The 13016-nt window shown below is 42.9% G+C and overlaps 1 protein-coding gene across 1 annotated transcript in view; it reads right to left on the minus strand.

Moving 5' to 3' along the window:
• Positions 1–13016, minus strand: part of akap13 (A-kinase anchoring protein 13) — a 71982-nt gene that overhangs the window by 10622 nt on the left and 48344 nt on the right. Inside the window, exons 16-32 of the mRNA XM_034880207.1 lie at positions 12229–12379; positions 11142–11304; positions 9912–9971; positions 8330–8389; positions 8105–8243; positions 7733–7841; positions 6728–6770; positions 6278–6389; positions 3216–3381; positions 2575–2642; positions 2276–2333; positions 1909–2083; positions 1612–1718; positions 1338–1484; positions 1137–1246; positions 904–1047; positions 45–170 (exon numbers count right to left, since the gene is read on the minus strand). Of these exons, the coding sequence (XP_034736098.1) occupies positions 45–170; positions 904–1047; positions 1137–1246; positions 1338–1484; positions 1612–1718; positions 1909–2083; positions 2276–2333; positions 2575–2642; positions 3216–3381; positions 6278–6389; positions 6728–6770; positions 7733–7841; positions 8105–8243; positions 8330–8389; positions 9912–9971; positions 11142–11304; positions 12229–12379 (1938 nt within the window). The remainder of the gene's footprint in view (positions 1–44; positions 171–903; positions 1048–1136; positions 1247–1337; positions 1485–1611; positions 1719–1908; positions 2084–2275; positions 2334–2574; positions 2643–3215; positions 3382–6277; positions 6390–6727; positions 6771–7732; positions 7842–8104; positions 8244–8329; positions 8390–9911; positions 9972–11141; positions 11305–12228; positions 12380–13016) is intronic.

Here is a 13016-nt window from a genome sequence, read left to right on the forward strand (position 1 = left end):
ATCTCCATGTGATATAAAGGAGCTGGTGTGAGATGGGTGCTGACCTTGATGAAAGCCTGAAAGCGTTTATCTTTGGCGTGCAGGTCTTTGTACAGATTGACAGCTTCGTTGTGGCGACTGCAGAACTTCCCGTAAACCTTCTTCATCCGATCAGCACTGCAACCTGAAAACTGAATTCAAACACACAATACATATTACTACTCCTATTCGATTTCAACTCTTTGATGTGCACATTCAGATTAACAGATTAAATGTGACAAATAATATTGATTGTCAAGTCGGTTCATTTGTTTGTTTCATGTACTTAAGTTGGTTGGACGGACATTCAAAGAGTTCTTTTTTTTTAACCCTCCTGTCCTCGGGTCAAATAGACCCGTTTCAAAAAGTTTTATATCAGAAAAATTGATTTCTTTCAACCAAATTGCCCAATAATAACATCGATGATTTCATACAACATTCTAAAAATTCATGAAATAAATTCAGGAAACATGATCCAGACTAAACTTTGACATAACATCATCACCCTCTGATCTACCTCCCTAACTATAAGTTGAAATAATTCATAATTTCTGCCTTTTTAACCAAAAACTTATGTCTAATTTGATACAAATGGGGTTGATGACCATTAATTCCAAGAATAAGTGTAAAACCTATTCTTGAATCAGCTCAGGTTATTAAAAAAAGTGCCAAAAGCTGGAAAAAGTAAATCAGAAAAAGCTGCAAAAACATCGGAAAAGCACAAAAAAAAAAAAAAAAAGAATTGGCATGGAAGGACAAGTTCATGGTTAACGGGAAGACAACACAAGGGTTAAACAGATACACCGGTCTCTGATCTTGAACCCTAGGACCTTAAACTCCTCAAACACTGTGCCCCGAGCACACCCTTTTCTTTTTCTGGCTCACCTGGCTGAGCAGGACGTCCCCGATGCTGCAGATCAGGAAGCTGCTGTCCTTCGGCCCTTCAGTGGAGGACGCTCTCTTCCTCTCCAGGAGCAACGTGAGGAAATGTGTGTGCGTGTCCAACAGGTCGTCCATAACTGGGAAAATCTACAGAGAATGATCAACAGACGGGCCCTCAATGTGTGTATTTCAAAGATGAATGTTGTTAGTGTGTGTACGTCCAGAAGTTAGCTCACCTTGTCCAGAGTGCAAGAGTCCAGCTGCAGCTCCTTCTGAAGGCCTTTATAGTACACGTCAGACATGATCTTCAGAGTCCTAACATGGTGGAACTCTGTCTGGTACAGCTCTGTGGAGACACACACTTCTTATGTCCACCTGTACACACACCGCAGTGGCAATTACACATCAAGTATATTATTCATAGATTTATATCCTACCATAGATGACGTCTTGTTTCTTGATCTCATCTTTTTTCAATGTTTTCAAGAACTTCTTATCTATCGTGCCGCTCCAGGAATCAGCTTCCAGATCTTTAACGTCCCACTCAAACTCTCCCATCAGCTGACTGTCCATCATCTCAGTGCCTACACACACAGACACACACAAAAATTAGGAGCTCAGATGCAGTAATCTGTATCATTCAGAGACAACTTTCTGAGTTCAGCTTTGTCAGATGCTCATTTTCTTCTCAGTGTGTGTGTGTGTGTGTACCTTCATCAGTGAGTGACTCGGTGGAGGCGTTCACTTTGCTCCCCTGATGGAGGGAGTCGGTGGACTGGGACAGAAACTTCAGGCCTTTGAGTGGAACATCATCTAACCTGGAAGGAACAAACCATGAATATGGATACGTTTTCAAAAGTTCTACAAATAATCACAACCTTTAAGTTATATAAAGTTATATTGCACATATACAGGAAACAAAGAAAGATTTAATGAGACAATACAATCAGACTGGCTGTGATGGCAAATGTGCGTGCTTGTCTGTGTGTGTGTGTGTGGGTCCCTTACCCTGCTATGTTGCTGGTGGAGATGCTCTTGGCCAGGTTGCTGTGTGTGTTGAATATGCTGGGGTGTCTCCGTGGAAACAGGACAGGGAACTGGTCGTCGGGGCTGGTTATTGTGGTCCAGCGTTCCCGGGAGGACGAGGACGATGTGGAGGACACAGAAGATGCTGAAGATGTAGCTGCGTGCACACATTAAACTTCATATCATTACCCCATCATTTGTTAGTCTAATCAATTGTTGTGACCCAGGTCTGTCCAGATAGGAATAGTGTTTACTGTCCTGCTGGGTGGACAGTGTCCTCTGGCTTTCGGACTCTTTGTCTCGTTCACATATTCAGCAAGAGTGTGCTGGTTTGGATTTGGGTTCTTACATTTACTCCTCATGTTCACAGCTGACCCAGGAACAGCTTCAGGCACCGGCGTCACCTGCTGGAAACAAACACAGCACATCATGAGATAGACTGGAAGGTTCTCAGAGTCCCATTAATCACAAGTCATAGAAACATGTATGCATGCTTTCCTGCTACTTATATCTATGTACCTATACACACACACATATACTGTATATACAGTATATCTATAGATATACCTATGTATATAAAAGTGCTATTGCTCTGCAGTGCCCTGCTATTTCCTGTGACCAAAAAGTGTGTGCAATAATGGGACCTACCTTTGCTTTGCTCTTTGTGCAGACAGCCAGACTCTCTCTGCAGCTCTTATGGACATTGGCTCCACAGTCTGCAAGCAACACATGAAGATCATCAGAAATAAGCATCTTCCACACCCCGCTGTGACGATGTAGAGGACCGTCAGGTCAAAGAGGCCGAGCAATTTATTTCTCACTTTAGCTCTGAGAGAACTGACACACACACACACACACACGGGCTACAGGAAGTGCAAGGTGACTGAAATCATTCATAAGCCTATGGAGGCCGACTTCTACACATTTGTACAGCAATAATTGTATTCAGATGGACTCACTTCATTCATTATTTAAAAAAATAATTTTCCTACAGGTAGACTAAGAGAGAAAATCAGAGGGATTCACGAAGGTTTAGCTTCTTTTCTGCCAGGTTTGGAGTGAATGTGGTCTTTTTAAAAAACGGATATGACTGGAGTGTTGAAACTCTGGGTGAGAAACAGAGTTACGAGTTAAAGGGAAATAAGACAAGTTACGTCACAGTGAAACTACTAAAGACTTCAAGAGGAAGAGGTGGCCACAGACGAGGAGGAATACAAAGAGGAAGGAAGGAGGTGGTGGGAACGTTGAGATGAGACAGAGAAGAAGAGAAAGAAAGGAGAGAGTCTTACTGCTGCAGAGGAAGCTTTCCTTGCAGGGCAGAGCTTTGCTGCAGTGCTGACAGCCCGCTGTGGAAAGAGGTGGACTGACCAGGATGAAGAGATGACCGTTGGCACTCTTCTTTTCTCTCTCTTTACTTTCTCGTGCCCTCTCTCCTTTCCTTTCCTTCTCCTTCTCCTGGAAGCAATAAAGTAGATAAATGGAGAGAAAATAGTCAGTGGCAATGGATGTTGTTTATGGATGACATATTTGGATTGTTGATGCTGTAATTCCATTGGCTGGTCAAAAGTCAAAGTCTGCAACGCTGCCCACACGGTCCTAATGTAGCGCCAGTGTTAGCGTTAACTATTAACTTGGTATTACATACAAGTACTCTCGGGGCGTGGATAGAGTAAGAGCAAGGAGACGGCTTTGACTGTGGAGCTTGGTCCACTTTTTATTCACACTTCTTCCGGCGTAGAACAACTCAAAACTCATAACAAAACATGCAACATCACATCGTCATATCCCTCCGCCAACCTAACTGTTACTGAATTACAGGCAGAGTACAACATGTTATATAGTACCCTTGTTATCTCCATGAATAGAATACACTATGAAGTTACAATCAATTAAAATATGTGACTTATTTCATTTCTAAATGAAACTAAAATAAAACTAAATATTTACAAAATAAATCATCTTACAACAATATACCCACAGAAATATGATTTCTGTGACGTCATAACCCATACGTTCTTTTAAATCTATCTATATTCATCTGAATATGTCTGCTTATAAAGATTATGCGACATGTCGTCTTATAAACTACTTCTCATGGAAGAATGTTAGGTGTGACTTCAGACACAGCTTCAGCTACTGGAGCTGTGGGTGAATGACAACATGAGGCTGAATATAAGGGGAAACACTGTTGCTTTAGATATTATTTTTGCCATCTACACAACATGCAGTGATGAAATTAATTTGATATATTTATGAGTGAAGTTTTGAATTCATCCCAATCTGAGGTAGAGGTGGCACTCTGGATGGATATTGAGCTGCTCACAGTGTCAAATGAAGCCCTTCCTGAACAGCTGGGAGAGTTTTACACCTCCACACAGAGAAAACATGGTGACCAGACAGAACTTTACACCTCCACACAGAGAAAACATGGTGACCAGACAGAACTTTACACCTCCACACAGAGACAACATGGTGACCAGACAGAACTTTACACCTCCACACAGAGACAACATGGTGACCAGACAGAACTTTACACCTCCACACAGAGAAAACATGGTGACCAGACAGAACTTTAAATCTCCAGACAAAGCAAACATGGTGAAGAGACAGGACTTTACACCTCCAGAAAGAGAAAACACGGTGACCAGAAAGAACTTTACATCTCCAGACAAAGCAAACATGGTGACCAGGCAGAAATGTACACCTCCAGACAGAGAAAACGTGGTAACCAGGCAGAAATGTACACCTCCAGACAGAGAAAACGTGGTAACCAGGCAGAAATGTACACCTCCACACAGAGAAAACATGGTGACCAGACAGAACTTTACACCTCCACACAGAGAAAACGTGGTAACCAGACAGAACTTTACACCTCCACACAGAGAAAACATTCCCAGCAGCTCCTCTTATGCCTACCATGAGCTGCACACACAAAGAAGTGATTGGTTGTTTTCTTCTTTCCTTCCATTCGAATTGTACCTTTGACTTTTTAACCAAAGAAGCAAATCTTTTCTAACACAGTTGTTGATCATTGTACTGATGATTGGACCAGGAGAGTTCTTGAAGAGACTCACACCTCACACGTCTGAAAGTTTGTGTAACTTTTTGAAAGAGACAATCAGAGACTTTCCAGAGTCTGTTTGACTTAAGTGATCTCTCTCATCAGCTGTGCTGTTTGTTTTGATGAGGAGAAAGGCGAGAGGAACGTGATCTCATGAAACCTCATGTACTCTTTCTTTATGCACCTTGTCACTAAGTGAGCAACAAACCTCTGGTCACCCTCTGTTATTAAAAAACACACACACACACACACACACAAACACACTCTTCTTACCTCATCCGATCTCCACCTCACAGAGAGACTGAACCCACTCAGCATGGCTGTAATTGTTCTCGTCTGCCTGTCTGTCTTTCTGCCTGCCTGCCTGTCTGTCTGTCTGTCTGTCTGTCTGTCTGTCTGTCTGTCTGTTTGTCTGTCTGTCTGTCTGTCGTCTTCTAATCATCAGTGTAAATCATGTCTGTCTGACTTTCGTGCTGTCGTCTTTTAGATTCAGTCATTGTGGACAAGCTGCTGCTGCTCGTCCTCTGTCTGTGTTCAAATCAGGAAGTAAGCTAGCATCTAACATCTAGACACACACACACACACACACACACACACACACACACACACACACACACACACACACACACACACACACACACACACACACACACACACACACACACACACACACACACACACACACACACACACACACACACACACACACACACACACAGAGTTCCTCTTCTACTTTTGTATGCAGACTTTTGCAGAACTCCCATCATCTTCACAGAGCCACCACCTCAGCACACACCCTCAGTACGTTAGAACCTAATGACTGCCAAGATGCCATTTTAAATTTAGGATTGTTCTACTTTAGAAATATTTCTATTATGCTTTCATGTTTTGTTATTGATGTGGTTCATGTAACTTTTATCTTGGTAAATATTTTGGTCTCATTCACTTATTTGAATATTTAGTTTCACTTCAATGTGAATCTAGTTTCAGTTCTAGTTTGAGGGGGTTACGGTCATATTCTTCTTAAGATAATGATGAACATTTAAATAGGTGTAAAATTTGAGTTCAAAGTGAATTAGTTCCTCCAATAGATGACAGCACTAAAATATCACAGGCCTGGTTGGACCAGGGGTCTTCATGCATGAGACTGACACAGCCTTGGACTCTCTGGCTGCAAGTGTCCATTCAGGAGAAAATAAATCACTACCATCACAGCCCGTGTCTAAATTCTGGACGTGGACGATTTGCATGTGCGTGCATGCTGCAGTAACTTGATGCGGGCCTTCTCACCTTGCCTTTCTTGCTCATCTTGTTGCGGAGGTAGCTGAACGTCCGACTGATTTTAGGTCCTCCTTTCCCCTCAGTGTTGCTCCGCAGAGGGCCCGGCTCCTCCTCTGAAATACTGACACACACACACAAGCAGGCGCTTCAGAGACTTCAGATACAGTATTAGGGGACCACTAAGGTCTATATAAAAGAGACTTCAGATACAGCATTGGGGACCACTAAGGTCTATTTAAAAGCATCCATAGAGCACCATGTCATGGGATCTTTAAGTGTCAAAAGCTTTGCGGCCTGCTGAATATTGCATCACTGCACTAAAAGTAACATTCATAGAACTAGAGCCTCGGTCAATACCTGGAAAGCGAGGGTGCTCAGCTGTGAGTGTGCATTTTAAGAAGAAAAAGCATGACTACATCTAACACCAGTGTGAAATCCATGATAAGTTCCCCTTCTTACCTGTATTCCAGGGAGCCCGAGTTACTGGAGAATGAGCTGGCCACTACAGGAAGCAAAGAAGACAGACATCATGTGACAGCTACGCTGCATTGCAACACTGTTTACACCATGACTACAATAAAGGGCTCAAGGACACATGTACTGATTACCTCTGGGCCACATACAGTAAAGGACAGTTCAGGTTTTGGAGATTTGAATTTAATGAAAGGACACCACACTCATCTCCTCTCCACCAAGCACTAACACGACCTGAACATCCTTCTGCCTGATGAGTTTTTATCTTGCTATGGTTAGGGGTTTTGACAAATTGTCTCGGGAGTATTGAACATTCCTTTTTGGCCGGCTCTCTCTGCATTGCACAGATATGAAACAGATCGTCTCATCTGCAGGAGCTCTTGCTTACACAGCAATATACCCATTGTAAGTTAATGAGAACTCTAGGTGTGTTTAATACACTGTAGGGCTAAAGATGGACTTTAATTTTAGTAAACCTAGCGTTTTGACAGCGGCCATCTGTTTCAAAGGAGACCCATCATGTTTTTCCTTATTATTAAAAGGATAACACTTAGATAACATAATAGTCTCCTATTGTTAATATTAAGTTTTCAATGAAAATCTAGGTGTTTATCATTAATATACACAATGCTGTATAGGGGTGTCCAACCTGGACAGCGCTATATAGAGCCGGCAGGCGTTCAGGACAGGGACCGGGCTGAATACTGGACAAAGTCAAAAGGACAGAGGAGACGCTTTTCTACAGTCCTCTTAATGTCCCGAACATCGGCTGCTTTTCAGCACGGGACCAAAAGCTAACAGAGGAGAAGGGTTTGGAAAAAGAGCAGGGAGGTACTGAGAGAACAGCTGACTCATCGCTTTAATTGAGGAAATTCATTGGTTAAAAGACATCACCAGGAAAGTTAAAGAACAATCTTACTGCACAGGTTCTGAGTGTGTGTGTGTGGGGTGTGGGGGAGGAAACAAAAAAAATAAAAAACAGAAACTCACCATCTATGTCTCGGTGACTGATGGCAACCATGGAGATGGATTTGGTGAGGGTTTGGTGATGGAACAAAGCAGGATAGCGGTTTGTCACTGACAGTCCCTGATGCGATGTCTGAACACACACACACGAGGGGATATAATGATGATATTATTATAGCATTGTTGACTTTCTATTTCTCTATCTATGTGACTAGATATGTTACTAAATCAAATGAGGGTGAGGTATTTCCATTATCATTTTTTTTTTCCTTTATTCCATTCAGAAAACAATCTGTGAACATCTAGTGAAAACAGAAGCCCATCACACAACTTATTGTAGATATGGGTGACTTTGGTATTGGTATTTCAGTGAATGTGACACACACACACACACACCTGGCTGTCTCCATCCTGCTCCTCCTCGGTGAGGGACACCAAGGAGCCGCTGTGCTGGCCGTCCAGCCCTGCGGTCCTGTCCTGGTGGTCAGCAGGGTGGGCTCCCCCCCTCTCCCCCCGCAGAGCCTCCAGGCTGTAGCTGCGTGCACACACACACAACACTAGCTATTAACCATCATCGTTTCACATTCACAGTCCAGTTAACGCATGGACCTGTACTGATACCTTCTGTTGTCTGTCTGCTCCTGGTCAGGACGACACAGGGTGGATGGGCACCAACTCATACTGGAGGAATGGAGGGATGAAGGGTGGATGTTGGAGATTGTGAAATGATGTAAAAGAAAGAGGAGAGATGATTAGATGTCTGATGAAAAGATGTTTAAAAGGTGGAGTGAGAGTAAGGAGATGGATTCATGATGACAGAGATGTGTCTAATAATCCGGAACAGACTCACACACTCAGCACGGAGGGACGAGCTTGGGCGCAGCTTTATTTCAATTTGTCAACCCAAACGCAGAAGTTTAAAATCATCAGCTACAAGCGGATCCCAGACACCACTGGGATCTGGTTGTAGCTGATGAGGGTTGGGTGTTTCAGAACCAACCTGGTCTCAGTCAGACAACGAGCTACAGTGCAAAGCTACAGGCCTCTGGGGCTATTTTTGCCAAAATCAGGATGTTTTGTTAATGTTTTTGTTCAAAGGGCTTTAAGTTTCATATCTTAAGTTTGTATTTTTATACATTTTATTTATCAGACCTTTAATATATTTCAGTGAGAACTCATAAATAACTAAAAATAACTAATGTTTGGGAAATCTGTTCATGTTTTAACGCGTTATCGGCATTTCAGATTTATAAATAACCGAATATTCGGATCGGTATCGGCATTAAAAATCCTTTATCGGTCGGGCTCGATCAGGATCACTGCTCCTGCTCTCACCCCGGATTTCCACCAACTGCAGACCGGCTTTGCTGTGTGTCGGCTCCGTGCTCCGCCGTCCTTCAGTACCCACCAGATCCGGATTTGTTTCAGAGCGGCTGCGGCCATGACTGACAACTGAAGTCATAAGGGCCCAGGAGATCTCGCAAATTCATGTATGATCGCGCGATATGACAGGATGTAGTTTCTATAAGCAGAACCACAAACCTCTGACCTGTTGACTTCAGGCGTGTCTCCACCCATTATGACATATTCAAGGTGTAGTGCAGGAAGATATGATTGACCGTGAGCACGGTGTATTTTATTTTGAAAAAGAATCCGGGGATTTTTTAATTTGTGTCTGCCTTCGACTTCCTGTCCCGCATCTGCCATGTGCTGAATTGCCACGGATGGGACAGAATTGGGACGGAGCTGGGATGGAGCTGGGACCGAGCTGAGACACAGCCGTACCACAGCATGCGGAAATGCACACATTGACTTTAATGGAAACCTAATGACTCTGTCGCCGGCCTGGAGCGGATCCACAGCCGTTCCGTGGTTGGTAGAAATCAGCGGTCACGGGACACTCAAGTCTGATACTGAGCTACACAGAGGACAGTAAAGATATAAATGGATGATCATCCTCACCGACTGATACTGTTACTATGATAGCGTTGTCTCACTTTAATAGCCAGTGTGGTACCAATGAAACACACAGGCAGAAAGTCAGCGGAAGTCTCGTCTCTGACAGTGTGTCTAGCGTGAGTCAGTGACTGATGGGAGCCCTGATGTATCAGAGTCCTCTGCCCAGCACACTATATAGAGCAGTACAAGAAGAATGTGGGGACATGTAGAGAAACAGAGGGATGAAGGTGTGATGAGGGTGTACCTTCTTCTGTGGAGGGGGGGCTTGGCTCTCCTCATCTCTCCTGAGAGACTCTTCATCGAGCTGAAAGCAGAGACAGATGGACTGTTACCGACGGAGGTAAAGGAAAGGGAGGCACAGACTGAAAGAGTACAGAGTAACACTGATCTGCTGGATTCATTGACATGGACACAATGTTCCCGTTTCTGCTATTACTCAGAAAAAGAGAATAGCTCTGTTTCCATCCACACGTTTTTATCCGGATTAAGGGATATTGAATGAAAAATGCCTTATGGAAACAGTACAAATGTATGGAATTTCATGAATATCGACTCAAAAGAAGTAGATTCAGTCTCATCAGATTTTCTCTTGATCGATGTACGGCTTATGTGATAAACGCTGATGGAAACGTTATTTGCTGAATAAATAATAAACTGCGATTAAGTTTTAGGTCAATTTTTGGTTGCAACCCACCACAAATTGAAGAAGAAGTAGTTTTGGTTAATTTCTTCCCAGTATTTCCTCTCCGTCTGCACAAAGGACGGGCGTTGACAAAGACAGATGGAAGTGGACACACGAGGAAACGAGAGACTTTCTGAATTTTATTTATCAGGAACTGGCAAAGGAAATGTCCGACAAAGGTTAGGACAAGCCGAGGGGACGTCCCGCGGAGTAAATGGAAGACGCTCAAACAGCGAGACATGTCTCAAAAAAAGAGTCTCTCAGTGGTGCCGCAGTGACAATAAAAGACAAGTTGCATCTGCATCGTCATAGCGATGTGTTGATAGCATCGTTGTTTTGTTATTATAGCTTGATATGTCGCTATCAGCTGTTACAACTAGTCCCATATTTTGTCTAGAAAACTTTGTTTACAAAGGTTTGCAGGAATGTTGCGCAATTCAGTGCAAAAATAAATGGAAACACTCAAAATCAATTTGATCGCAAAACAGCATGTGACGTCATCCCCACAGGTTTTTATTGGCTTTAAAGCCGTTGGATGGAGACATATTTTCTCCAGCTTGATTTGCATTTGTTGTTCACCGAATAATTATACTACTGATTAATTGACAAGTGGATGGAAACTTAGCTAATCTTCCTCCAAGCTGTTTCCATGGCTAATGAAAGAGAATATTCCACTAATATTGACATCCAAATGCAGCCGTGTAAAACAGGTGTTCCAGCGCTGGTGGACAAGTACAGTCCTTCCTTTGGACTTGAAGTGCTGAATCCCAGATAGCCTTTCATGACGCGTACCTGCGCTGTGTGATGTCACCATCTGCAGCGCTGCTGTTCCTGCGCGGCTCCCAGCTGTGGCGACGGAACGGAGACAAGGAGCGAATGGAGGCTCGCGAGACTGAAGAGGAGCCAGGGCTTTCTGAAAGCTGGTCTTTGTTCTCGTCCACATCTTCTCCTCCTCCTGGCATTCATAACAGAGAAACAAAACTGTTATCCACTTTAAAAAACTTTAAATGTGCTCTAAGCAATGTTGGGTGATGTCACTTCTTGTTGACATTCGAAGTACTGTCAAACAAAATGGAGGCTAGCGGACCATCCCTCCGCCTAAACTCCCAAACCCAACCCCCAAATCCTTCTTGTTGGTTATTGGCTGGAACACCGTGCATGCAGCTCAGTTTAATTAGTCTGGCTATCACCAGACCAAGCCAGGCTCAATAGATTTGAGATTGAGCGTTGGTCTGGGGAGTCTGCTCTGTATATTTAACATTACTAGGTAAGCAGTTGCACATTTTTGTATTTACAACTTGTATATATTAAAATATTGTATCTTTTATTTCATCCTATTATTATTTCATGTATATTGTATGTATGTACAGTATATTGCATCCTAGTATTTCATGACTGATATCTTGCTGCTGTGACACCATAATTTCCCATTTTGTTGGGATCAATATCTATCTATCTATCTATCTATCTATCTATCTATCTATCAGGAGAATTAAACGTGCAGGTTCCCAGACCGAGCTGCAGGGTGAAATCCAATCGCCGGCAGAGTGGACGGGGCTTACACCGCCTATATTTTAATCTCATTTCATAGAAACTATGAAAGGTGTTCTGCTCTTACACATTTGAACTGAAACATCAGGGTGTGTTAAAGATACAAATACATGACTTTAAAAAATATCAAAGTGGACTTAATGTTTTCACTCGTTAACATGTTTCTGCTTTGGTTTACAGTAACCTGGTGAGGAAAGCTCAGAATATTAGATATCATTTCACAAGCAAAATAAAGAACATGCTAAATAACTGGTGACTCCGCTAAGAGTTGTTGGTGAAGTAATCTGTATTTTAATATGTTTCCATGTTGAAGGAATGTGTGCTTCACCTCTGTCCTCTGTTTGGGACTTCCAGGGCGGTCTGGAGCTCCGAGGGGCCACAGCATCAAGTGTGCCCAGTGACAGAGCGCCCTCACTGGGACTGAGGGAGACAGCCACCCCTCTGTCCCTGTGTCCAGCACAGGGGGGGGGAGCTTTAGGCTACAGAGGAAGACAGAAGAGATGAAGGCTCTATTATCATCAAAATGCATTGTTTCAAACAATCAGCAGGAAATATCATGACGTTACTGGGAAATAGGGTGTGCAAAAAATCGTTTTGTATTCGCATTACGAGTCAATTTCTACCAATTCATAATCAATCAGAGAATTCCAAATATCGATTCATAATTATTATTATTTTTTAATTTAAAAACAATTAAAAAATATATATACTTTTTTGATCCCCAAGGGGAAATTTAATTCCCAGTAGCTTAGAGACATCAGACAAAACAAAACGTTTGATTTGTCTGTCCCTGTGAGGACATTTGGCTGTCACAGGACACAGGTCCTCCACAGGAACACGCCCACCCCTACAGTCCCTCCTTCTGTTGTCTAAACCCTGCCAATCCTTTTAAAAGTTGAGTGTTGGGAGTCAGATTAGAGTCAGTTAAAGGTTATACAATTATGAGTTTACAAAGTGGGAAAGCTCTCTTCCAGAACAAGTGAGTCACACTCTATACAAACAAATACAAGCAAATACACCCATGTTTCACAGCTTCCATGTGTCAGAATGTTGAAACGTGTCTGTCCCGAAACATAGATGTATAAAATCTATGGGGGGGGGGGGGGGGGGGGGGGG

The sequence above is a fragment of the Etheostoma cragini genome, chromosome 8, assembly GCF_013103735.1.
Source record: "Etheostoma cragini isolate CJK2018 chromosome 8, CSU_Ecrag_1.0, whole genome shotgun sequence".
NCBI lineage: Eukaryota > Metazoa > Chordata > Actinopteri > Perciformes > Percidae > Etheostoma > Etheostoma cragini.